This window comes from Trypanosoma brucei, chromosome 8 (genome assembly GCF_000002445.2).
Source record: "Trypanosoma brucei brucei TREU927 chromosome 8, complete sequence".
Lineage (NCBI taxonomy): Eukaryota > Euglenozoa > Kinetoplastea > Trypanosomatida > Trypanosomatidae > Trypanosoma > Trypanosoma brucei.
In genome coordinates this window covers 1,659,796-1,685,056 of record NC_007281.1, presented here as the reverse complement: position 1 = coordinate 1,685,056, position 25,261 = coordinate 1,659,796, and the positions used below count along the sequence as shown (strand labels likewise).

The following is a 25,261-nucleotide window of genomic DNA, read 5'->3' as shown; positions in this document are numbered from 1 at the left end:
GTACTACCTTTCTCCTTGGTGGAGGAACCACTTTCCAGTAAAGTACGTTACAGCGTGAGAAAATGAAAGAAGGGACAAAAAGATGAGAGGTTTCACGCATGAATTTCCACAAGTGGGGCACCGTGCCACGGGAAAACACACATTGGGCATAACCGCACGTCATCCCCCTCGAATTCTTTCCGTGCAAGGCGAACACGCGCACCACAAACGCATCTAGCGTTTTCACCATGAATCTGTGAGGGCCACCAAAAGTGACGGGATTTCCCAATACCATGCGTGACCATTATTACTGTGAAAAGAAAAAAAAGTCAAAAAGGAGTTGCGGCCACGTATGCGTATCTTCCGTAACGGCCAACCGTGCTGGGGAAGCTCCAATAATACACCTTTCCCCCAGTTTCACAACCGAATCAACTCAACTCAAAAGCAAAACAAGAAATGACGACCTTCACAATCGGCAACGAGTGACCCCACTGCTCGGAAATCACCTATTCACGCGTTCTCCCCAGCGGTACTAAACGACACGGCCCTTATTTCTCCCAAAGCTGGCCGCCTCCGTCAGCGAATCAACAAGCGTGTTCACGTCACGTTGACTCAGAGACGGTGCGCAACAGCTTTTACCCCCACCAACAGCACCCACAAAACCTACACAAATATGTAACCGGCGTTGTATTCGCACGAGCCCCAAAAATGGACGAATTCCCTCTCCAAAGTTGCTTGACACCCGCTGCGCTTTCAACAGTTCATCCCAGCGCCACATAAGCGCCTCTGTCTCCTCGTCTGCAAGCAAGAGCCAACGGAACAACACCATTCCAAAACACGAAGCATGAACGGAGCAGTCGAAGCGTCCATCAGCGCGTATCCGTTGCTGAAGGTGGTACATGGCAGCCTGGTGGTCTCTCACCCGCTTAGAAACGTAAGCGTCGTCCATTTGGTGGAGGATCAGCGACAGACGGATGATTTCATTGGCGTGCACGTGCTGTGGTTCCAGTCGCAACTGGAGCATCTGAGACATTTGCTGTGCGCGAGAGGAAGCACACCATGCATTTACGGATGATTCGGCTGATCTGTTCAAATGACGCAAGGCAGCATCGACCTTAGCCACATTTGAGACATAAAGAAGAGCGGTGGATGAGGCACTAGCTGCAGTCGGCAAAAATGACGAGGATACACCAAAGTGAACGGAGTCAGCGAGGGTGGCGGCTTGATTAAATGAATGCATGTATTCTTCCCACACGGTATCTTTTGTCATTACGACTTCGGCTTTCTTTTCCATGCTTGAGGCTACGGTTGTGTCTTGTGGCATGGTTACACTAGCGGCGCCTGCCGCAAGTGCGAGACCGGAGTGACTGGCGTCAATGTGAAACCACAACTTAAGCTTCTGACACAACTCAGCCATCTCTTGAAGTGGATCAACCGACGCAGCCACGTGCGAACCGAATACGCCACAGACCAGCAACGGGTAAAACCCATGAGAAACATCCTCCGCCAACGCCGCCTTCAGCATATCAACTTGCATCGGGTAGTTGTGCACTTTTGGTGAATAAACTGTTTGAAGTGTCCGCACGTGTTGGACGCCAGTGCACCGTGCGGCTTGAAGAAGCAGCTTGTCAGACTGGTCACTGCAGTACAGCACCAGTCGTTGCGACATACGACTCTCATCATCGGGACAGCTAAACCGTGAGCTCAAGTAACGTGCGCGGGCTTGGGCCTTGGCGGTTTTCATGAGCACAATGAGACTTTCAAGCGAACTGCTGTGCATAATGCCACCGCCACCTCCAGAATCCGCATCTCCCGACGAAACATGATGACGAACATTTGACAAATCGGAAGAACGTTTCGGCACAACTAGCACATTGCATTTGCACTGATTGCCTCTCCCGCCGTTGGGTACAGCTTGATGGCACGAACGCCACATAAACCGCGATGGAAGCAAAAACATCCTGGCAACACGGTCTGCAACGTCCCTCTCGAGCTCGTTTATTAACAGCATGTCAGTATCTTGTGAGATAGTACTGCCCCATCTTGTCCCTCGCATCAAGGCCGTAACAAGCGAGGCGTGCAACTCTGCAGTATCAGACTCGCTGTCAAGAAGGTAGTCCCTTGCGGCTGCATTCCGTATCACCTCGGCCGCATGCACGTATTGGGTTTGGTGCCAATTCTCTGCCGCACCTTGAGTTTGCACCGATGAACCCCTACTCGCAGTGTGTCGGTCGGTTGGTGTCGTTTCCGCTGAAGCATGGTCGCCAGCAAGAAATATTAGGTTGTTGATAAATCGTGTACTATGATCTAAAAGATGCTGCAATGCCCCGCACAATTTCACTGTATGCCGTAACATCCGATACCTAGCGCAACACACTCCTGCCCCCTTTTGAGTTATTAGTATCGCCGAATTGTCCCTTTACAGACTTCGCCGAGTGCTAGCGCCCACTGAGGACTCGCTCGTTGTCATTTTAAACGTGGAGATTACCAGATAGAGAGAGGAAAAATAAAGGCCGGAAAGTGTTTTGCCAACGGGTACGAGAGGAATTGAGTTGTAAATCGGGGAGCATTTGGGATCCATCCGTATTTTTCTCCAGTTTATTTTATTCTTTTCTTCAACGTGAAGTAGTGAAATGGGAGGTATCGCATACGTGCGTACTCAGCACAGTCACCAATGTCATCCCCCCCCCCACAAACATATACACCTCCGGTGCACCTTCAAAAAAAGTGGGAAAGATAAGAACATTGGTCATCACTGGAAAGACCACAGAAAATGAATATCTCCGAGCATGGCATGATGGTGTTACGCGCAACCCCCTTCAAAAACGTTAGGTCCTTTAATATTAACCGATTTGCAAAATGAGTAGTTCCCCTCTGAGAGGGGTATGGTGAGAAATGGAAACAAGTGAGCAAAATGATGCATATTTAGATCCCCTTCGGCCGCACGTGCGTTCTCTGCAGTGCCGCCGTTGATCATAGTCTCAACCCCACGATCTCATGATTCCACTGGTATAGTTTCTGCCACCAACATACTCACTTGTCACTGTCTGTGTCACTACCGCTACTGCTCTCCAATTTAACGAGCGTGTTTTTCCGTGGTTTCCCACGAGGGTGGTTCAGTTCACCCCGCACAATTTTTGTCCGCGCTTGCCGCGCCTGCTCGTCGTCCTCGCGGCGGTCGTATGGGTCAAAACCGTCACCCGACATTTCAACCCCAACGGACTTGTGTAAGTCCTCCAGGGAAGGGGGCGGCCAGTATTTGGACTTTTCGACAATAAAAAACATGGGATCGTTTGGAATGGGGTCAAACGCCGCACTACCCACCTGTCGGGTCCTCCCGTTGCCGCTACTTCGCCCCCTCGCCCCTTCTTCCCCATTTTCACGAGTGCTGTCACCACTTCTTTTATCTTCGTGGTCGCTGATGAGGCGGCTGATGTCTGTCTGTTGTTTTTGCACTTCACTCTTGGCAGGCATACGCACCGTTGAGAAGCGCAGCCCCTCGACCGCCTTGTTTGTCATGCGGATCCGCTGTTTCTTTGCTTGCTTCTTCTCTACCATCTTTGCAACACTGTCACTACAACTGCTTGTACAAGATCTCCTGTTTGCAAACGTACTCTACTCCTTCTGCCCCAATAATATACGGGGGAAAACTACAGTTGTCCTTACGCTGTGCCAATTTGCTCCACGCGGTGCCTCCGCGGGGTTCCCGTTTTTTTTTTTGGCTAACTAACAATTTCCAGTGGTTCCTGCTCCGGCGTGTCAGAGCAGTGATTCCAGTAACAATACAACAGCAAAAAGACAGAGGAAACAAAAATGACTCCACCAACTAACAAATACTGCTTTAGCGTCAAAAAAATTTTTTTAAAGTGCACAGAAGATGGACGCACGTTAGATTTGTCATGTTTGCCGTGCCGGTGCTTCCGCGTCGTTAAAAAAAAAACTTCCCTCACTACCTTCAGGAGTTCAAGTATAACACCAGCACCACAATAATCAAAGCAGCCACGTAGTCGGTGGAAATGTTCAACTGCATGCTGTGGTAGGTCGATGCGTCTCGGGCATCCTCCATGCATTTCTTCACGAAGGTTGGCGCTCCAGTAGAGATAGAAGCGTACTTCTGATATAAAATTTCGTTGGTTCGCTCCAATGTTGCGTGCACCAACTGTGGTGCAATCGCGGAGAGGATCAGAAACATTGGGAACAGAACGAGGTGGGAAAGCAGCATGGCCGCGCGCCACGCCACGGCGTCGGCAGGCGATTTAGCGGCCAGTGCCTCAAGCCACTCCTGCTCCATCTTAGATTTGTTGGTGAGTTCTGTCATGAGCACTGGGATCATATTTCGGCGGCTGGGAAACAGAAGAAACGTGGAAAAATAGTGAACCACCGTCAGCGTGAATAGTGGCACTATATTAAGTGACTCCAGTAGGGAGAAATGCCGTGCGTGACAAACATCATACTTACGTGGTTGGTCAGCTATAAAGACGTTGTGGCCGACGAGCAGGTTGCCTAAAAACTCGCCACCGTTTCGTGGATACTGCGAGAAGAGTCGCCTCAACGCTGCAAGGAAAGGCCCTCGCGAACTGGCTGACCTCAGCAATGTACTGGGCGATATCATGCCTATTTCTTCATAGTGGTACGTGTATGCGAGTATATGTGTGAAACCCAAGAGAAAAAATGAAATGAGATGAGAAATGCGGCCATGGTAGCCACCTCCTGGGAGTACGCGTACAATGCTTCACTACCTATTGTTTCGCTTGTGCGCCACTAACAGCGTCATGTGCCCCAAACGGAACCCACTTTGGCACGCCGCAACCAGCGTCCGTCAGGCGGAGACGTGCCGTTGCTTGCTCAACCTCAACTTCAACCTCAACCTCAAGCCACACCCGGCAGCTCAACCCTGTGCTAAAATCAGCGATTCTCTTCCCCTCAGCACACAACTCTGCATTATCACTCCGACGTTAGAGCTTGAGCGCGCTGCTGTAGCAATCTGCCAAGTCGCCCGTGCACCTGCCTCGCAGTTAAAATCGTTAAGACACTGAGGGGCATCCTAGTGATATTCCCCTCTCTTCCAAAGACACCACTCCTTTGGTCTTTCGGGTGATCATTAACACCAGCAGGCGCGTAACCGCACAGTAAGCTACGCGTCCGAATGACAAGACATTCCAGCAAAGACTCTTCCTTCCCAGGTGCCAACAACATGCGCGGAAAACTATAGTTTACCACCACACTAACCGGGCAGTGGCTCCTGCTTTCACCCTCACTGTGGTCGTGGGCAATGGTTACCATCCAGTCGTATGCTACAAGCAAATCAGCATTACCTTGCTGGAATTCCTCCCACTGACACGTACAACGAACCCGGTCGCTCTGTGATTGAAGTAGAGAAAACAAATGGGAAAACACCGCCTCCTGTTCCTTCCTCGAAGAGACCATGACAATTAGGCGTCCCACCACCGACGATGCATGGTGTGGAGATGAAGCGTCCGCTACATTGCCTGCTGCACCATCGGCAGCACCAGTGCCATGAGGCGGCGAAAAGTGGCGTGTGACGATGTCGGCAAGCCGATCAAGTTTGGCCCCTTCCACACCCTCATAAGACTGCCTCGATTGCCTGTAGTCGGTGGGTTCATCTACATGTACGACCTCTATTATGTGTTGAACGGCGAGCCACACGGTATCATCCCGCTGGCGGTAACGATTTATCACATTCGGCGTATCATTAAGAACTGTCTCCCGCAGCCATGTGTCTACTTCGTCAAGCATGCGAGAAGCCGAAACAATAAACTGACAATCTACGTCAACGGCGTTCGAGAAAGAAACCCACCACGAAGGGAGGAGGGAAGCCTGGGAGTTTGGTTGCGCCACGCGATCTGCATCACTGATACACACAACACGAATACACTCGAATGGCAGCATTTCAGCCTGCCCACGCACCTCCTGCAGCGCATCTGCAAAGGACTGGTGCGTTGCGAGGAGTATAGGCACGTGCTGCTGTAAGCAATGCGGGACTTCCTCCACGTCGTCAAGAACGGACTGGCGTACCGTCAGCTGTGCCGGCTCTGGTGGCGTTGAAGAAGGTAGTGGTGGTGCTGCCGAGTGAGGTGCATCATCTCCTTTTTGTTGGTCACTTGGTTTCCGGGTACCCTCAGCCACGTTTGAGTGAGACGAGTGGGGACGGGGTGGGTCCCGCTTATGTGTGCCACGACGACCTCCGTTACGCTCATGGCTGTCTGACCTTAGGCTTCTGCTGCGGTAGCGGCGGCGAGATCTCTCCCTTCTTCCCCTTCCGCTGTGGCTGCGTCTCCTCCGCTTCCGGTCCTCAGAACAATCACGATATCTCTGCTTTCGCCCCTCCACCTCGCGTCCCGTTACCGACCTGCTGCTTCCGCGGTGACGGTCCCGACGGTGGTGGTGGCGATGACGCTGCCTTAGACTTCGGCTACGGCTGCGGTAACGGTGTCCCCGACGGTGGTGACAATCGTCCGAGAGCTCACGCAGTCTCTTGTGCCCTCGGTGGTCAGATTCACGCAAACTCTCCTGTCTCTCCTGAGCCTCCTCTTCAAGTACCCGGGGCTCCTGACGGTCCTCTGGTTCCTGTGGTACGGGTTGTTGTTGTGGCAGTAAGTCCAATGGAGGCTGCACGGGATGATCGAGTAAGGCACGAACGGGCCTGCGGGGCGGAGGTGCGAACAGCACGGGCAGTTTCACCAGTTGGGCCGTGCCGCGGCGGAAGGTGAGAGGTACAAATGCCTCAGCAGTGAAAACATACTGAAGCCATCGGTTGCACCGTTGCAGCTCGCGGAAGCTGCTGAGAAGTACTATGGCCCGTGGGGCCAACGAGGGAAATGTTTGACTCTTTTCTGATTCCTCCTTAACCTCTTGCTGTTGTTCCTCCTTTTTCAAAGATTCCTTCAGTGTATCACATTCTCTTGCTAGTGTGAGGGCGGCCGTCGCTATGAGTCCCGCAGTTTTCTTCCCCGTTCCATGTGGTGCGACGCTTACCGTGTGGTGGCCAAGTAGCATCGATGTTAACGTCACCTGCTGCAATGCCGTCAGGACCAACCTATCCTCCCCCTCCCCATCATCGCCGCCTGCAGCCATGCATTCAACCCTTTCTTCTTCACTACACTGCTTTCCTTCTTGCTCCCCCGTAGCACCATTAAGCACGATTTCTCGCAGCTCTCGCAGGTCTGGTTCGTCCGTTTTTTGAGATGTGTGGAACGACTTAACAACACTCCCCGTACGAAACTTCTTGCGCAATGACTGCAACAACTGCTCGCGCAGACGTTTCAGAGCCACTGGCGGTAGTTGTAAGTCCTCCAAACGCAGGCACGGGGGCGGTGGCACTCTCGCCGAGCACTCGATAGCATTTAGCGTGCAAAACTGAGAAACGAACCCCGAGGAAAGAAGATTTTTCGTCATGTACGGTGTTGGGATCCACGAACTCCTGGAGGTGGGTGCGATGGCTGCGGAAGCCTCCTTCTCGTAATCGCTATCGTCGCCCTCGGGCTTACCGTAAGCATTCGCGCCTTCATCTGGGCGCGCGCAGTACACGGTATCGGCATCAGTTGTCCGGGAATACGTCCGGTTGGATGAAGCCTCAATGACAAGTTCCCAAAGTGACTTTTTCTCCGTAACAGTCTTTTCCACCACACAGTCGCTCGCTGGAACAAATACTGGGAAAACAAAATCCATGTACCGCGCGCTGGCAAGAGACACGGCTCGGTACAACACGCTAGCGCTGCGGTACAACTACAAGCAGAATTTCCCAACCGCAAAGCAGCAGAGAGCCTGCATATGCGCGAAAGTTGAAAGGGGAAGAAAAGGAGGAAAAGCGTATTTGTGCGGTTGGTGAAGTATTCCGCTAACATGGGGGGGGGGGAGCAACGCACTCAATCAACAGTAGCGGTAAAACGCTAGTAATCACCTTCGAAAAATCCTCCACGCCTTCGGTAAATGAGTTAAAGACGGAATGGTGTAAATAATGAAAAAAAGTCACAAAACGAATGATGATAACTCGTTAACCCCTTCTACTTCTTATATAACACAGGTTTCGGAATGAACATATTCCGATTCAGGGGAGAGGACACACGTCAGCTGCACGCTTCCCTTCGTTTTCCTTTTACTAATACAGGAATTCGTGCAAATGCCTGATCTCTTCCCGCGTGCCGGATTCCTCAGATTCTCCGTCACACCAACAACATACACCGTAAGTCCGCTACTGTGTGTACGATAAAATAACACGAACCAGGATTGTGGGTCCAGCCTAATGGGAAGCAAGACAAGAGAGTTAAATGAACACAAAAGGAAACCGGCAAAATGTCTCTCCTACCATACCCAACCGCTCCCTCCTCCCGACCCTCGGGAGATACTACTGCAGGTAGAGGAAAATGCTTTTGTGCCCTTTTGGGTGTCTGTGCGTTTTTTTTTCTGAGTAGGTGCAATGGACTATGGGGGGCATACTGTTCCCGAAGGCCGCTGACTCAGCGTGCATTCTGTCAATTGAAATGCTCGTTTTCTCTTCATCGTTTTTTTCTTCCTCCGTTATATATATATATTTTTTCATGTATTCGCCACGTATTCTCCCATTATAACGTCATGCGAAATACAATCGACCACCGCACTGTCAGAGCACTTTTCAACAGGTACATGTACGTGCGGAAGCGAACGGAACATTCACTTATTCAGGTGATCGTTGGAGGCATGGATGAGTGTCACTCTGCCGCAGTAACTTTCCATTATCCAGTGGCGTGCGGTGACGCCGACTGATAACTTCCAGCGTTTCGTCCGCAATCTTCTCGACGGGTTTAGTCGCAACGCTAACTTCTCCACGTTCAGGATACTCCAGTAAGGTAAAGAGAAGAGCTGAATCATCCAACGGCCCATCATTGAATACAGCAGCGTTGAGTATTTTGGTCGTAATGTCGTCAAAGGGCACACCCACAAGGCTCATATCCTCCAGAACCTGGAGAGACAGACGGAGGGCATAGGGGTTTCGTTCACCGCAAATGCGCAGGATGTTTGCTATGTCGTTAAAAATGTTCGTGTCAAAGGATGAGGCACCGATATCCCTAATGAACTTCTGGCACGCCTCCATTTGCTTCTGCACTTCTACCAGTTTCACTTTCTGATTGTCCAGATAGTCCTGCTTGAAAGCGGAAAGACCGCGTTTAAGGTCGTCTTTGATATGAAAGTTGTTCAACTCGTGAAACTTGAACTCCTCGTTCTTCACACGCACCGGGAGCATCACCTCTTCGTAGAACGTCACCAACTCACGAACACTCTTCCACACGTTTGTCTTAAACTTCTCCTTTGCCCCAGCAACAGGGGGTATCGTGCGGCTTGGAGGGGCCACGGCTGATGTAGAGACGCTTTTCCCCATTTTTGCAACCCTTACCTCAGCTGCGATCTTTGTCACATCCTCGGAGCCGATTGTAGCGATAAGAGGGGCAAAGCGGGAACGGGCGAGATCCATCTTTGCGAAGAGGCATTCCGCGGGTCTGCATGAGTTCTCGAGTAGTGCCGGTGGGACGTTGAATGCCCGTGCGACATCCTCGTTTGTTGCAGCTGCTCCGAAAGGTGCAAAAGACTTCACAGGGGGAACATTGCGGACAACAGCTGGTGAGGCCACCAGACGAAGCTGCCGGAGGCTAACGCCGACGGCGGGTGGGAAGCGACGCATATGCAATGATACGTAATAAGGAGGGCTGATGTTAAATAACTAAGATGATGTTGAATATCCTTTTTCCTTCAGTGTAAGGTAGTACAGTCAATGTCTACAGCACCTACACTCTCTGAAGGTTGTGTGCATATTGAATGGGGAGAAAATAAAAACTAGACGTTATGAATTTATTCGCCGGCAGCACATTGCCACAACATACAGAACCATCTCGCCAATATTAAACATATGTACGCGCGTCATCATGTGATTCAAAATGTCAGCTGTAAAAAAAAAACATTAAACATAATTGAAAAATAAAGCGTAGAGGGTGCCTAATACGCCTGCATGTGGTGAAGAATTCCCAACATTTCAGTCGTTGTTTCACGGGCAGTAATTCAGTTTGCTTCCCAAACTTGAAAAATAAAATGACACGTCTCCCTGTGTCTACCTTTTTCTCCCCCCATTTGAGTTATCCTTTCCGAGTCTCCACTGTTTAGTTGACAACCGGTGCAACGTTTCATTCACCGTTATTTCGCCGTGTTAACATGCGAATCAGTGCGGGCGCTGCAGGAAAAGCGCTCATTAAATGTTTCACCATCTGGTTGAATGTGGCTGTGTACCAAAACACAATACACAGTCATAACGAGTGACAGCAAACTCACAGCCATCTGCCTACCACCGCGCCCCTTATCGCACAAAATGTACTGAAGGAATAATGTTCACTAAGATGTTCACTGGCATCTACGGTACCGGGAAGTGTTCATTTTGCAACCCGGGCAAGAATACATTCAGTGGGACCTTGGTTGTATCCACATACACAGCTCGCACTAAGTCATTCCTGGTTTACCATTCCTTAAACGCCCATTTTTGTTGCGCTTCCCATGATGGTAGAAAGTTAAATAAATGACAAAAAAAAACTTAATCGATCGTCCTCCTCGCCGACCAAAAGCGATCTCAGCGCGAAGTGAGCACGTGCCTGCGCGCTTACGTCTGTCTGAAAAGGGGTTAATCCTTCGCAACGCTCAGCTTCTCCATTCAGATGCTAAAACAAAATGAAACATCGCCCTTGCCCTCTCCTTCAAAAACAAATGCACCTAACACAAATATGTTCCCTTCACCAACAACCTCCCTGCTCCTGCTGAACCGATCAGGCGCATTCACATTACTTTCCCCACAAGCTTCCAGTTTGCATACGGTGACCACTTGCACTTGGAATGTAGCTGTGATTCCTCTACAACCCATTCCACACTTGTGTCAAATGTCCGCTTCTTCTCTTCCGTCACATCCAAACCGAATATTCGATTTGGGTTTGTATGCATGAGCCGCACAATGTCATCCACCGTCAACTTACGCTCTTGCAAGGCCTTTGGCATGGATGTTGTTGGGTGCGGCCACCGTCCGGCGCACACTGTCAGCAGGAGTGGCACGACCAGCTCAATAGACGGCATTCCACTCGGCGGGTTCGACTCATCACTTTTGTCTTGCAGCGTGTGTGGCGCGTGATCGGTGGCGATACAATCTACCGTTCCGTCTAACACCGCCTCCCACAGCTGCTCCACGTCGCTCCACTGCCGCACAGGCGGATTCACCTTCACCCGGCTTCCACAACCGCAATAGTCACCCTCCGTTAGAAATAAGTGGTGCGGCGTCACCTCCGCTGTAATACGCGGAACACCTTTTTTGCCGGCAGCACTCGCAGCCCGCGCCCGCCGCAAGCACTCAACACCGCCGGCGGTCGACAAGTGTGCAATATGTAACTGTGTGGAATAGCGACCCGCAAGCTCAATTGCTTGGGATATTGATGCAACCTCCGACTCGGCGGGTCGCCGCCTGGAGTGGGAAGCCGGTCCCGTGTACGCATGGGCCGCGGAAGCCGCCTCATTGTGCTCGGCATGCTCACAGTGCGCTACAAGTGGAATTCCAAGTCTTCCGCACAGTGCAAACGCCGCCTCAACGACCTCTCCACTGCTCTTCATGTTACCAGTGGAATTGTCCAAGTACAATTTGAGGCCTGCGCAACGCCTCCGCAACTCAGCGTGTTGCGGTTGCGTCCACATCAACTCCAGTTGCTCTATATGTTCGTGTGCCGTAGCACCAAAGAAGAACCGCATGTCACATCGTGACTTCACTCTACTGGCGCGTAGCACCTTGTCCGCGAAAGCTTCAATTGTCTGCGTAGGCGGCTGGGTATTGGGCATATCACACACTACATTAATGCCACCAGCGTATGCGGCAGCGGCTTCGCTCTGCATATCGCCCTTGTATTCAAGACCAGGCTCGCGAAAGTGCACATGGCAGTCGATCAACGCGGGCAGTTCAACGCGCGCCATAATGTATAATGTGCTCTTAGATTCCCCACAGACTACTTTTATTATTACCGATATTGATACTGTACGCAGTAAAATGTATATAAATGATGCTTCTTTTTCTTTTTTTCCCCCTTGCCTCGCCTTCCCTTGTCAGATGCTACCGGAACTTTTTTGGACTAGAAACACCTAAGAAGAAGGTATAAGAAAAGGAGAAAATCATAGACAGGGATGCGCCGCATCATGAAAACTGTCAACTGTTAGGTCATCCGCGGCATGCCGCGGACCGAAGAGTCCGAAGTAAATTTCTTTTCTGATTCATATGGTTCCCGTTTTCGCAAATGCCCTCGATATGCTTCATGCAGCTCACAGGCCAAGCACAGGCTTGCAATCCCGTGAGCGTTCCAGAGAGGAACGAAGACGCACCAAGAGGCAGCGGAACACATTAAGCCAAAACTTTCATATTATTTCATCCTTCGCTGTTTACCCTGCTTACTCAAAGATTATTTAATTTGCGCCCCTTTTCTGCAATGCGACTGCATCCACAAAAGTTTATACGAAGAATACAGGCACATTCCGACGGCACTCGCCCAGAGACATCAACTCATTAATATAAATGTAGAACTTGTGAAGGAATGAAGGGGCGAAGAAGTAAGCCACCATGAAGGAATCAACGGAAGCAACATCATATTCTGCAACGCTTCTTCCATCCAGTAAATCAGTGGCCTTCCCGCGGCACATCCCAAAGCACCGCGATTGTAACAAACACGCAAATGTACCCCCCTTCTCTCTATGGAGAGGAAGCAATAACAGAAAAAACAAAAAGGAATAGGAGCTCCTCCCCTCAAATCATTAAAAAAAAAAATTAGCCCGCCTCCGCGCCGCCTAACTTACCTTCCTTTTTCACCACCATTAACTCTCACGTAGCATGGCAGCCCCACACTTCCCTTTTGCACGAGGTTATAAAAAAAAAAATATGTGTGTGTGTAGTGAGGCTGCCGATGGGTAATGATGGGAAATATTTTGACAAATAATGGATTGGGAAAGAGAAAAAATAAAGCACGAGCCGAAATAGCGAGGCATGAGGCCGATAAAGTAAAGTGAAGAACTGAGTAGCAACAAGGGAAGAGGCCGCACCTTCAGGAAATCCTCGTTCACAACGAACAACTCTCCCATACCTTTTCCCTTTGCCTCTCTATTTTCCCATGCTTCCACTCTATGTTCCCAATACCTTTAAAATTCAAAGTATTGGGTCTCCAAGTGAGAGAGGTTCTCTCCTCCTCCCTGAAAGGAAAAGATACAAAAGAAAAGCAATTCGAATGCAAAAACAAATCTGACGAAGGGAGCACAACAAGCAGAGAAGGTAAGTACAACAAACGTACAGATCGTTAACCAATCCCGATCATCAATCCCCTACACAGCATTATGATCGCTTCAAATGATATGCAACTGAAAACAATTTCTCCACCTCCCCCAAGCAAATGTATTACAGGTGCAACGGCTCGCTTTGAAGTACAGGGCTCGCATATCTCACAACCGCTCCCGGTAAGCACCACCGTCCCCAGCTGCTAATATGGGTAGGAAAACCACAAAACAGAAAAAGAGAAAACACAGGAGTCCTGCAATGCAGTGGTATGTGCGCAGAAAAACAAAACAACAAAGGTGAAAGGGGAAGAGAGGGGATTTCCAACGAAACGAAGACAACCCACCGGCTACCGGTGGCACGACGGGGAGTGTGGCACCGCCAGAATTAAGTAAGTGAAAACGGCGCATGCATTAAAATGAAGTTGTCATTCCGCATACACGCGGACACGAGGGAGGGAGAGGGAAAGCCCAACATTCGAATATAGGCCCCTCCTTAGCCACTAACACACGTCACGCTTCACAAACATATATACGTATATTTTGAACAAACTTCGCCTCCGGCAGGCACACCGGCTGCGGCTTCCAGCTCGGAACTCAAATCGGCCCTTCTTTCCTACAGTGCCGCTTCACACATTTCACAGCGCTCCGCTTCGCGAACGTTCAGGTAAGTGCAAACTGCACATGCCTTCTGCCCTGGAGCCTTCCTCTCGCGCCCGTTTTGTACGTTATCCAGCACTCCGTACAGTCGAGTCGCTCCGAATGCCGCAACGTCTTCTGCAGTTGGCGTTTCTGAGGAGGATGTTGGAGCCCCCGGCACTCGAATACAGAGGCTGTCATTTACTAGCACCTTTTCTAAAGGTGTGTTCGAGGCGTCAACTGTTACTTCATCGCCATCACGAAGGCCGCACTCAAACAACGTACATGTGTCCACATCAACCGTGGAGAGTGCTCCCGTTGTCGACTCCTCATTGCGATCGTCGGATGCTACAGAAGGGGAAGCTGCGCCATCAGGAGCATTTCCATCGCTGTTTGCACATGTGTTCTCCTTGCAGATCCTATTGGGTCCAAGCGGCTTTCGCCCGAGGAGCAATTTCATGTCATTCACAGGTAGGATGTAGCCGTGATATTCAAGCACTCGCTGAGAAATTTCAACCTTCAGTTTGCCCACAGTCATGTTGTAACTAACACCAGAGAGCACATCATTAGCATCGTAGTGTTGTCTCTTACTGCGGCGAAGGTGGAGACGCAACCGTAAACTGCCATCTATGAAGCCCCGAGACAACTCTGTAACCCCGTCAAGTACAGCAGTCGAGCAGATCTCACATGTCGGCGGGTCAAGCATGCGCTCCCCCCTTCGCTCCACAAACAACACAACTCTGCCATTGTTCAAGCGGGTGACAAGATCCTTTGAGTCAGTTACCTCCGGTAGTAGCTGTCCCTCGCCCCCATACCTTTCGAGCACGGCAATCATCTCCTTTAGCGGTACTAGCACGATTGGAGGGAAGTGGACCGACCCACTCTCTTCAACGACATCAAGCGCCGATGGATCCTTCAGCCAACTTTTCCATGCCCGTATAATAGGGCCAAGGGTAAATGTTTTGCTCCAATGGGCGTCTGTGGGGTTGAGTGAACTCGGTGGCAGCACCGTGCCTCCGTGTTGGCAAAAAAACGCAGAATAGTCGACACAAGGTGGTGGGCCAACACCCGTATCGGCATCATTTGTATACCATTTGTACCACCGCGCTACCCACCATGTTGGGATACAACCATACACAGCGGAAACATCTGGGGGTGTCGCTGCACGGAGTGCAGCGAGTTCGTCACAGGCCGATTGCAAAGGTGAGGGAACTTCCATAACATCAGGGATAGATTGGGAGTTTTCACAGGTCACTTCACAGACTTGTTGACTGTCCGACGGTTCTTGTGACTGCTTTCTGTCGCACCTTACAGGCGGCGTGGGGAGGGTCCTCTGTTTTTTCTCCCGTTGTCCCCCCACCTCCTTCAGACTCTTAATTCGAGCTTCAACTGCCGTGATCTTGTCCTCTTGCTCCCTTTCCCACGTGCGGTAACAGCGACGATACGAGCGCTTAATATCTCGTTTCCACACGAGCGTGTTGGGATGTCGAATACGAACCTCCACAGAAGGAAGTGCCATCACCCGACTAGCCTCTACAAGCGTAGAAAAACGCTTTCCTTCGTTTAACTTTTCCATCTTAGCACTGTGGCGCTCCATCATCATCCTCATTTTGTTTTGAATGCATTCCAGGCACTTGCCTGTGCGACTGACAGGGAGGTAGGGAAGTAACATTTCCATATGTGCCTTCACTGAAGGGGTGAGGGTATGCTTGACGCTGACACTGTCACCATAGAACAGTTGCAAGATACGCTTCTTGAGGAGATGCCAAACAGATGCTGGAACCTCGCGAACTGCCGCAACTGAGGAAAGAAGTTGGTGTTCACACAGAAGCTTCGACGGAGACGGCAGTGGTATCACTTCGGTGTCCACATCCTCGCTTCTTGCTTTCATCGCAACTACAAGACCCGTGAATCCCTGTTGCTTCACAATGTACCGATACTTTTCAGTCACCTTTAGCATCTGTTCCCAGTGTTCCACCGCTTCCACACTCACGTATACCAACTCGTCGGCGTCTTCACGTTCAGCAAACTTGGACGTAGGGGTGACAGCGGTCTGAATCTCCATGTCCTCATTCCATGACGTCTTTATCCGCTGGACCTCCTTCGACATGCGTTTGACGCATTCCTCGCAAATGTACTCACTAAGTTTCCACCCCTTGAAGGGAGTAAACTCACCAACAGTAGTTAGAGAAGTGAGCAACGAGGGTACGCTGTTGAGAAAACTATTCAATCTCCTGGCCGAAGCTCCTGACAGAAGTTTGTACTGACCCCATGGTGCTAATTTTCCGTGAGGGCAACGCACGTCCTCCAAGTAGTCTGTTAGTGTAGACTTATAAATGCTCTTGATCAGAACGCAGTCCCCTGGCATCGCTCCTTTTGTGGTGTCAAGAACCATCTCCGCGGCCACCAGTGGTGCATTGTCTTCAACTTCTTTGCTATCGCTACCAGCCGCCGGCAACTCATTACTTAATTCAACCGCCGATTTGCTCGAGTTCCGGCGATGGCGCTTCATTCCTCTCTCGAAACTACAATAACGATTTGTATCAATATAAGAGGGAATGAAACAGCGACCGAAGAGCTTCATCCATCGAGTGGGAAATGCTACGTACTGTGTAAGATCTTCACACTCCTCCATAACGGCTATTGGATGACCCTTACGTCGCGCGCTGCGGTAAAAGATATCATCGGCCACATCTTTCCACTGCTTCAGGAAATTCATCACAACCGACCGCTGCAACTGCCTAGCCTGTCGGACCTTCTCCACTTCGTGATTTAGGCGTTCGATATGATTTTGCAGATGAGGGGGCAAGATGATAGTTGTGTCCAGTGACCCCGCCCTCTCAACGTCTTCTTCAGCAGAAGTCAATGGGTTGTTTGTTGGATGCGCATGCCGTTCGTACACTAACATATAGGCCTCTTTGGACGAAGCCCGCGTCCCATGAAAGCGCTGTAGCCTCGTCACTACTGCATTATCAAATTGATACCATCCACCGTGGCCGTCCATTTTCCCGTGGTAGGTGTAGTGTCCACACACTGCAGCCTCACCGTGATGGTTGACAACGCCGACAAGCCTGTAAAGCTGTGCAGCGTTCGAACGGGCTTCTACTACAGAATCGGCGACACCACTATTATTACTCGCCGTTTGCTTTTGCACTTGCCTCCACCTATCTTTGTACGGTGTAAGATCCCACTCAATCGGAAAACTAACTGATCGTGTTATTTTTTCCCGCCTCTTCTCCTGCAGACTGAAACTAAACCGGTTAAAATGAACCACAAGAACGTCAGGTAACGTTCGAATATGCAGACGCGAAAATGCACTCGTTACAGCACCACATTCCTCGCATTTAAAACCTTGCACTTCATGGACGCGGAGTAACTCCTCCAGCGACTCCTCGATGCTCTGCCTCACCGGGAGCGAAAGGAAGGAGAAGGGCTCGGCTCGCTTACACGATCGACCACACTTGCTGCACTCTCGATCATGCAAAATGGTGCCCTCAAAGACGTGTCTTACAGCATCTCCTACCTCTCGCTGAAGCCAGTTAATTAGTAACACGAAGAACTCTTGGGCATCCTGCTGGATCCCCTTATCGATGGAAAGGAAAGTCGCAAAGCGTTCGGCATCCACACCTCTCTCATCGCGACTGTACGCCATCTCAGCGAACAACTCACCTAAGCCTGATGCCAGAAGGGGCGTAATCTTCTTTGCAGAGTTGTGGGCAGCGACAGGGAACGAAGCAGACGCCCGTAACACTTCATCCCGTACTGCAGGGATGTGGAAGAGCATCTGCAGCACAGCGTTCAAATAACAGGTGTTACCCAAGTCACGTATGCCTCTCCGAATAGGGTATTTGTAGACGTCTACTGAGGAGGTGTCTGCAGGAGAATCACCGTCATTTGGCCCATGTTCACCCCGTTGCAGCTGCGGTTGATGCGACGATGCAAGGGACGTATCATCACCCAAAAGGTCCGCTACAAAATCTTGTAGTGTAGTGTTATTTGTTGACAAGGTGCTGAGTCCAGCGAGACACCATGGTGACGCCACGCACCCCACCGGACAATCGGACGGTAAGGTGTGTCGGACACAGCAGGGTGTACGCAGACGATATGCCAACGTGATGACATCAACACTCAACGGAGAGGGTGAAGATCCCGCAGCGGCGTTACAGGTGTCTTGATTCACCGCTTTCTGTTCATTTCCGGCATGAAATTCATCCACCCAGCTATCTAGATCAAGCATACCTCGTGCGCAACAAAGAGGTGGACTCACCCTTCAAGTCGAACGGCGGGTAAAAGATAAAGAGAAAGGGGGGAGGGAAACCAATTAAAACAGGTAAAGAATCGTCGTTGTTCTTCTGGGGAACTTTGTCAAAGAAAGAGAAGACGCAACAGAGGTATCCCACCTTCACTTCACATGCTGCGACAGCGCTCAGCAACGGAAACTAGCCCTCCACATCGAACACAACAATAACAGGAAGAAATGTCCTCGCGTGTTCCACAAAAGCTCTCCCTTTTTCAGAAGAGGAAGAATTGGGCACCCCCGCACTGTCTCGTCCAAATCACCTAGCAAATGCAACTCCACAATCAAGAAAGGAGTACTAAGATAGGGTACGTATCGGATGCTGAGCAGCGCACCAACTTCTCAGGGTCACTACCCAGGCGCCGTGCTTCATTTTCCGTCAGACGCGCATCTGTGAAGGGCTTTAGAACAAGCAGCTGCCGCCTTCCATACCGTCGCACAAGCGGATGCTCCCGCTTATGGTGCTTCGATGGCAAAGAACGGAAGAAGCAGCGTTGAAACCTGCCTGCTATTTGCGGTGTCACGCAACCACTCGCTTCTCCAACTGTTTCTGTGTCCGGCCAACTCACCATGCTTTTGTGTTTACCGTCGATGCAGTCAGTATTTTCGATGCTTAAACGGCAGTCATTTGCTGGAGGTTCGATTCCCGTGTCAGCAGGGGTTCCAGCAATGGATGTTGGTGGTGGCAGCCTCGTGCTGGAAGATCCCTCAGGTACGGTCTTTAGTGCATCATCCGATACGAAGTAAAAGAAGTTTGTCTGAGCATCATGTTTGTGGTGAGCAAATGTATTTGCCGTACGTTCATGCCCCGCTGGGGCTCCCGCAAGCACCCATGCGTCTTCGTAACCGGGCATAGTCTCACTTTGGCCCATGAAGAAGTTCCCAAGTAGAATGTCGGGCTTTGCCACCTTGGAAATAAATTCAAGTGCTATTTCACGATGAGGATCAAGTCTCCCCCTGACCCTTTGCAGTTGCGGTTGCCGCCCAGGTGTTGCTTCATCTCTACCAACCTGCAGTGTAAATGGACTTCCGCCCGAACTCACCTCCAGTGGAGCAAGTGGCCTCCCCCCTAACCCCAGACTTTTTCCACGATAAGTAAGATCAACGTTGCTCAGTACAAAACGCAGGCCACCATCAGACCCCGACGCATTTGACACGAATTCAGCTGTAAGGCAAGGGCTAGTGGGAAGCAACCGTCCGTCCCACAAGGAGTCGATGCGTCTGAACAACTGGATGTGGCCACATCGCCCGTTGCGTGTGCTTCCTATACATTGGTACCTACACTCACCCCGCCCTTTGTTGAGTGGGAGTTGTTCGGTTTCAGTTCCCTCAAGAAGGGCGCTGCGGCCTGGTCCGATATGATCACCTTCTACGGTAGATGATGACTGTGGAGAGCAGAGGGCTTCCGCCACCTCCAGAGAGGAATCCTGCAAAGCAACGATGTCTGGAGCCGCCTCTGAAATGGTGCGCTGGAGGAGAGGGATCCTCTCAGCCAACGTCAGTCGGCGCTTGCAGCGGTGATGCGTTTGACCCGCTGCGTCCACGGACCATGAGAGAAGTGAGAGGGCCGGTGCCGTCGAAGCCATTCGGGCAGCTGTTGCCCGCGTCGCTGAAGGTCCCCAAACGGCCAGTGGCGTGTGAGGCCGCGCAACAGGGTGGCGGCGTATTTGTCGGTAGTGCTGGAAATGATACGCATGCATATCTATGTAAAATTTAAAAGAAACAAGAGAGAAAGTACGGGAGGTAATAAAACTCGGTGGTTTAAAAAGGGAGAAGGGCATTCAAGTTGGAAAGTACGATTCCATAAACTTAGTGCGCTTCCACATTTTTGTATTGATGAATGAAATTGTGAGCAAACGATGCTTTGCTACTCCCCTCCCATTATCTTTCATTCGTTCGCTCATTACTTGTATTCCCCTTTTCTGCCATCCTTATCCCTTTCGTGCGCGACTTAAAGTCACACAGGAAGAGGTGCGTGTGCGTGTGGGGGGGGGGAGGAAAGAATTACACTCGCTATTTCAGCAAAACAAAGACGAAAAAGATATGGAAAGACAGAGAAAGTACCGTTGACGAAAAATATAAAAATATGAAAACAAAAGGTAAAGGAAAAGGAGCGTTCAATAACACTCGACGTTCGACAAGTTTTAAAAGTTAAACTTGACGCGATAAGGGGCTATTAATCACCTGCTCTTGCTTTCCATCAAACGTTGAACAAACTCGGCTGGACCATCAGTGAGAACTGAAATACAGCGAAGATGATAACATAAACGTACATAAGGCAGTGGGAACAAGCCGAACAACCGAGGGAAATCGTTTCCGAGTTCAGCCGAACAACGACTAACAGTAATAGAAGCGTCGACGCCACAGTGACGGAAAGAGCATGCATATTATCACTTACCGTCGCACGCAAGTTTGTGTGGGCAAATTTTTGTCTCCCTACGGGGAACGGTACTGTCAAACATTAATGTTGCTTCTGTCATTACAAACCTTCCTTTTTTCTAGTTTCCCCTCTTCATTCCACTTAGCCACCTGCGCCACATCCGAAAAGCAACATAGTGTTTACCCGTGGAATGTCACCAATAGTGTATTTCCATTGAGGCTTCTTATTAATTCGATTCACTTAGCCTCGTCTCCGCTACAGCATTGTGTATGGATGGAGTGACCATTATAGTCTACTATAACAATCTCAGTCGCAACACAATACTCGCACTTCAACCAACAGCCGGGTACCAATCAAACCCGTAAAAACGTATCTACTTTACCATGTCGCCAAAGATGAATATATCTGAAAGTTACTTGATGGTGGGTACCCTCCCTTACAAAAGTGTAGCGATGAGTGCTTCCAACTTTTCTGTATCCTTTGCAAAGTTTCGGATACCTTCTTCCAACTTCTCAACTGCCATGTTGTTTGTCTCCCTCTCAAAGAGAGATTCCGGTCTTGTCAATTCAGAAAGCTTCGGTATGGATTGGGTGAGTCGTGCCGGGTCCAATTTCCGCACGACTTCACCAGGTGTGCTGGCGAGTTCTTGCAGTAGCTTAGGAGAAATGGTAAGTTTATCACAACCAGCCAACTCTAGTACTTCACCAGTGTTGCGGAACGATGCTCCCATCACAACGGTTTTGTAACCATGCCGCTTGTAGTAGTTGTAAATTTTCGTTACAGCAATGACGCCTGGATCTTGTGCTCCAATGAATGTGTCGGCCTGCTCCGGGTACTTTGCTTTATACCAATCCAATACTCGACCAACGAAGGGAGAGATGAGGGCAACGCCTGCTTGAGCACAGGCCACGGCCTGATCGAATGAGAATAGTAATGTGAGGTTGCAGTTGATGCCCTCACGTTCCAGGCGCTCCGCGGCGCGAATGCCCTCCCACGTGGAAGCCAGCTTTATATACAACCTTTCCTTTGGTACACCAGCCTCCGCATACAATTGTACGATATGTTGCGCCTTCTTGACCATCTTGTCAGCGTCGTAGGAGAGGCGAGCATCTACCTCTGAGCTCACCCGACCAGGAATGGCCTTTAGGATTTCCACACCGAAACTCACTGTTAGTTTGTCAACTGCGAGCTCCAGCAACTGGGCGCGCTCATCATCAGCGCTGGAGAGGAGGCCATCACGTAGCCGAGAGACATTAGAGCGTGCAAACTCTACGGCACTATTGACGAGGTGAGCGTGTTGCGGGACCTGACTGCCAGCTAGGACCAACGATGGGTTAGTTGTGGCATCTTCAGCAGAAAATTCTTTCAGAAGAGAGAAATCTGCTGTGTCGATTACAACACATGTGTGTTTCTTGAGGCTCTCCAGTTGATTCATGTCTTGTTGCCTTCCCCCTTCTAAGCCGGCGAACAATTCTTTATATTCCTTGGTAAAGTTATCTTCTTTGTCTCCTACAAATTTTCCCCGTCGTCTGCCCTCTTTTTGTTTGGATGTTGAGACTGTGATGTTCCACTCGTGAGGGAATGTATAAGTTTAAGATCGGGGGTGACAAAACAGAGATGCAGTATATTCGAAAAGCGACATTATGAAAATACAATGAGAGGGTACAGTGTTTTTTTTTGTTTTTTTTCAAATGCGCACACTAAAAAATAAAACAGCGCTAATGATCACAACAACACACGTGCACCGGCACAAAAGAAAACAGAGATACAAAATAGCAAATTGCGAAATAGATGTCTCACTTCTGCGCTCTCTCCATTCCGCAGTTCGGTAATACTTGACAGTAGGATACCACTGCGTTAATTAAAAAAAGAAAAGGGAACGGAAATAAAAACGCGAACGCAACCCGCATACCTGTAGTGGCTACGGGGGGAAGGGCATTGCAAATATGCAGTGCGGGAGGGGGGAAAACAGGTAAAAAAAAACGGACAGGTTTTTTTTTTAATATTGCGGTACAGACATACAGTACAAGAACAGACGGACTAAAAGAGAAAGATTAAAACGAAAGAGCAGAGGGGGGAAAGGGATCTGTGGGCGACAAATCGATAGGTGGTCGCTAGATAGAAGAAACTTAAAAGATATTCCTTCCATGGTATAACCACGATCCGGAAGCAAAGAGAGCATTACATATTACACAACTAGAAGGGGAAGCGTTGCAACGCTGAGGAAGATATAGGAAAGGGAAAGAAAACTCCCGGTCCTCTTCGGTCCTTTGCGCGATGGAAGAAGTCAATAGAGGTTTCAAAACGACAAAAAGTATGTTAGAAGTCTAAGTGTCTCCCTCTACCACTTACCACTAATACTGGTTGACTGTCCAACCTGACGCTATGGACGACACACACGCTCCTTTTCCTGCGCAGCTTCCCTCCCCTCACCTCGTAACCACACTTGATTGAATCTCGTGTTTGTAACCAAGGTGCTCGAGAGTGTCCATAAGGGTGCCATCATCTTCCATCTCTTGCATCTCCTCATAGTTTCCTACATAACTGGTGCCAACAAACAGTGCCGGTAGTGGTGGTGCACCCCTTTTCCCTGTGCATGCCGCGTACATCTCACGCAAATTTCGTTGCAGTGTTGGACTGTCCGCAACATTCACAGGTTCGTACGTGATACGCTTAAGGTACAACAGCGTCTCCGCCCGGCGACAGTGGTCACGAATGCGACGATCACCCGTCATACTTGTGAAGAATAGTTTCACCCCAACAAAGTTTGCACTATGTGAATTGGAATACGATAGCATGAATGGCTGCAGCTCTTCCACACCTCCTCGATTCCCTTCGGGTAAGTCACGCTGCTGTTTCATAGTTGTTTGATCCAGCCCCTCTTGTGGTTGTGAACTCTGCAAAGGTAAGCTGTGACCCGTTGAAGTGTCATCCGTTCCCTCTTGGAGAACTTGCACCTCCTGACCTTCACTTTCCCCGGAATTTACTAATCCCTTGTTGGCGGGGTTGTCGAGTTTCATACTCTCTTCAATGAGGCGGAGCATATATACAACCTTATCAATGGTGTACCGTTTCCTACCAACGAGGAAGGCCATTTCCTCAATAACGTCTGCATCTATGGATGGAAAGGCCAACGTTAACTGCTGTCGTGTCCGTTCCTCGTCCGGGTATTTGAGTGAAGTACCGCTTCGAAATTCCTCCTCAGGTGAGGGCGTGCACTCTGTAACTTTTCTCGTTTCCATAATCGTTAGGCAAATGTTGCCAGTGCTATCTCTCACCTCCAACCGATTTATGTGATACTTTTTATAGCTCTTCTATTACTATTTTTTTGAATATCCCTCCCGTATCTTTTAATCCTTACCCTTATTACTTCTCTTCGCGCTTTCTACCGGGCAACACTGCGTATTACCAGCCCCGGTTAAGTGACCGGCTACGTTACCACCCTCTTTTGTTTTTTTCTGTTTCTCAAACGTACTGCTAACCTTCCTAGTCGGGGGTTGTGTCAGGAATAAAACAAAATAAAAAGTGGGTACAAGTAACTTAGTGCACGGGTGGGAACGCAAGGTGCCAAACAGGTTAGCTATGTTTAACGGACAGGGAAAGAGCAAATTTCATATCAACATGTAGTTTATATGCGCGCCCACGTGGGATCCACGGCAACAAATCATGGGCACATCCACGCATTCAAAACGTAAAACTGTGAAAACTAATTGAACTAAAATGATGATGATGATGATGATGGGGAGGGAAAGAGAAAAAGTCGCGCTTGCCCGCCTCTCCCCACTTCCTCCTACTACCTCCCCATTTTACCGAAAGTTTTTGGCGTGCCAATATGTTTGTTTTCGTTTCAGCTGTGGCCACCGCTCAATACACTTGTGTTAAGTGTTCATTAGCTGTCTACAATGCGTATCACGAGTTTTCTTCCCCTTGCCCCTCAATAACTGCTCGTGAACGGAACAGCCCTTCACTGTTCCACGATGCATTCCTTTCAGCGCACAATGTATTTTCATACGTTATATAATGCAGTTTATCCCTGTTCGTTTTTACTAATACACTTGGTACAACGATGGTGAAAACCTAAACCAACCAACGCTCATACCACCACTACCTCATGGTGTTTAATTCGTCGGTTTGGATGAATTTCCTTGAAGCACTGGGAAGCCGGATGGGGCCTTGTGATCGTGGTCAGAGGAACCGGCGGGGCGGCGGGGCGGGGCCCTGTCACCCCGTGTTGGCTCTTGAGGCATTGTGCCACGTGTGGTACTACTTGGCATGAGTTGGCAGGCGAATGAGTTAACAGTTATATGTTCCTGGTCCCCCTTTTTCCCCTTCGGTTGCCGCTGTTTGACGAGAGATTCTCCGCCCAAACCCTTTACTCACTTCAAAAGAAAAAGAAAGGGATAGTAGTTACACCAGGTGTAGTGTTTTATTTGTTTCTTCAACTAGTCACCGTTCGGAAGTATTTCCCCCCCCCCTTACCGGAGCCGACGATGCTGCGCAATCGCGTTCCAACTTCTCCCGTACGCGGGAATATATCAATATATATATATATGTTGATAGATATGTATATATACGTGTAATTCTCTATTCTTTTCCCCACTTTACAAACCCTTATCTGGTGGTACCTACTTTGTGCTCTTCCG

At 49.8% G+C, this 25,261-nt stretch overlaps 10 protein-coding genes across 10 annotated transcripts, besides 4 other annotated features; all 10 read right to left on the bottom strand.

The window, feature by feature from the left end:
- Positions 1 to 25,261: part of a sequence feature (sequence corresponds to BAC RPCI93-26E13) that runs on past both edges of the window.
- On the bottom strand, positions 512 to 2,335 carry Tb927.8.5680 (hypothetical protein, conserved; the record flags this gene model as incomplete). Its single annotated transcript, XM_842305.1, has 1 exon — positions 512 to 2,335. One exon carries the CDS (start codon positions 2,333 to 2,335, stop codon positions 512 to 514), a length of 1,824 nt encoding a protein of 607 aa, XP_847398.1.
- Positions 3,013 to 3,537, bottom strand: Tb927.8.5670 (hypothetical protein, conserved; the record flags this gene model as incomplete). The annotated part of the gene is made up of 1 exon (XM_842304.1): positions 3,013 to 3,537. The coding sequence occupies one exon, from the start codon at positions 3,535 to 3,537 to the stop codon at positions 3,013 to 3,015; it is 525 nt and encodes a 174-aa protein (XP_847397.1).
- Tb927.8.5660 (hypothetical protein, conserved) lies at positions 3,935 to 4,591 on the bottom strand (the record flags this gene model as incomplete). The annotated part of the gene is made up of 1 exon (XM_842303.1): positions 3,935 to 4,591. One exon carries the CDS (start codon positions 4,589 to 4,591, stop codon positions 3,935 to 3,937), a length of 657 nt encoding a protein of 218 aa, XP_847396.1.
- Positions 4,924 to 7,668, bottom strand: Tb927.8.5650 (hypothetical protein, conserved; the record flags this gene model as incomplete). Its single annotated transcript, XM_842302.1, has 1 exon — positions 4,924 to 7,668. One exon carries the CDS (start codon positions 7,666 to 7,668, stop codon positions 4,924 to 4,926), a length of 2,745 nt encoding a protein of 914 aa, XP_847395.1.
- Positions 8,654 to 9,655, bottom strand: Tb927.8.5640 (hypothetical protein, conserved; the record flags this gene model as incomplete). Its single annotated transcript, XM_842301.1, has 1 exon — positions 8,654 to 9,655. The coding sequence occupies one exon, from the start codon at positions 9,653 to 9,655 to the stop codon at positions 8,654 to 8,656; it is 1,002 nt and encodes a 333-aa protein (XP_847394.1).
- Tb927.8.5630 (dihydroorotase, putative) lies at positions 10,792 to 11,964 on the bottom strand (the record flags this gene model as incomplete). Its single annotated transcript, XM_842300.1, has 1 exon — positions 10,792 to 11,964. One exon carries the CDS (start codon positions 11,962 to 11,964, stop codon positions 10,792 to 10,794), a length of 1,173 nt encoding a protein of 390 aa, XP_847393.1.
- On the bottom strand, positions 13,919 to 18,178 carry Tb927.8.5620 (ubiquitin carboxyl-terminal hydrolase, putative; the record flags this gene model as incomplete). Its single annotated transcript, XM_842299.1, has 1 exon — positions 13,919 to 18,178. The coding sequence occupies one exon, from the start codon at positions 18,176 to 18,178 to the stop codon at positions 13,919 to 13,921; it is 4,260 nt and encodes a 1,419-aa protein (XP_847392.1).
- On the bottom strand, positions 18,523 to 20,019 carry Tb927.8.5610 (hypothetical protein, conserved; the record flags this gene model as incomplete). The annotated part of the gene is made up of 1 exon (XM_842298.1): positions 18,523 to 20,019. The coding sequence occupies one exon, from the start codon at positions 20,017 to 20,019 to the stop codon at positions 18,523 to 18,525; it is 1,497 nt and encodes a 498-aa protein (XP_847391.1).
- On the bottom strand, positions 21,055 to 22,053 carry Tb927.8.5600 (transaldolase, putative; the record flags this gene model as incomplete). Its single annotated transcript, XM_842297.1, has 1 exon — positions 21,055 to 22,053. One exon carries the CDS (start codon positions 22,051 to 22,053, stop codon positions 21,055 to 21,057), a length of 999 nt encoding a protein of 332 aa, XP_847390.1.
- Positions 23,048 to 23,860, bottom strand: Tb927.8.5590 (hypothetical protein, conserved; the record flags this gene model as incomplete). The annotated part of the gene is made up of 1 exon (XM_842296.1): positions 23,048 to 23,860. One exon carries the CDS (start codon positions 23,858 to 23,860, stop codon positions 23,048 to 23,050), a length of 813 nt encoding a protein of 270 aa, XP_847389.1.
- Positions 24,339 to 24,359: a microsatellite.
- Positions 24,813 to 24,837: a sequence feature (GC_rich).
- Positions 25,149 to 25,191: a microsatellite.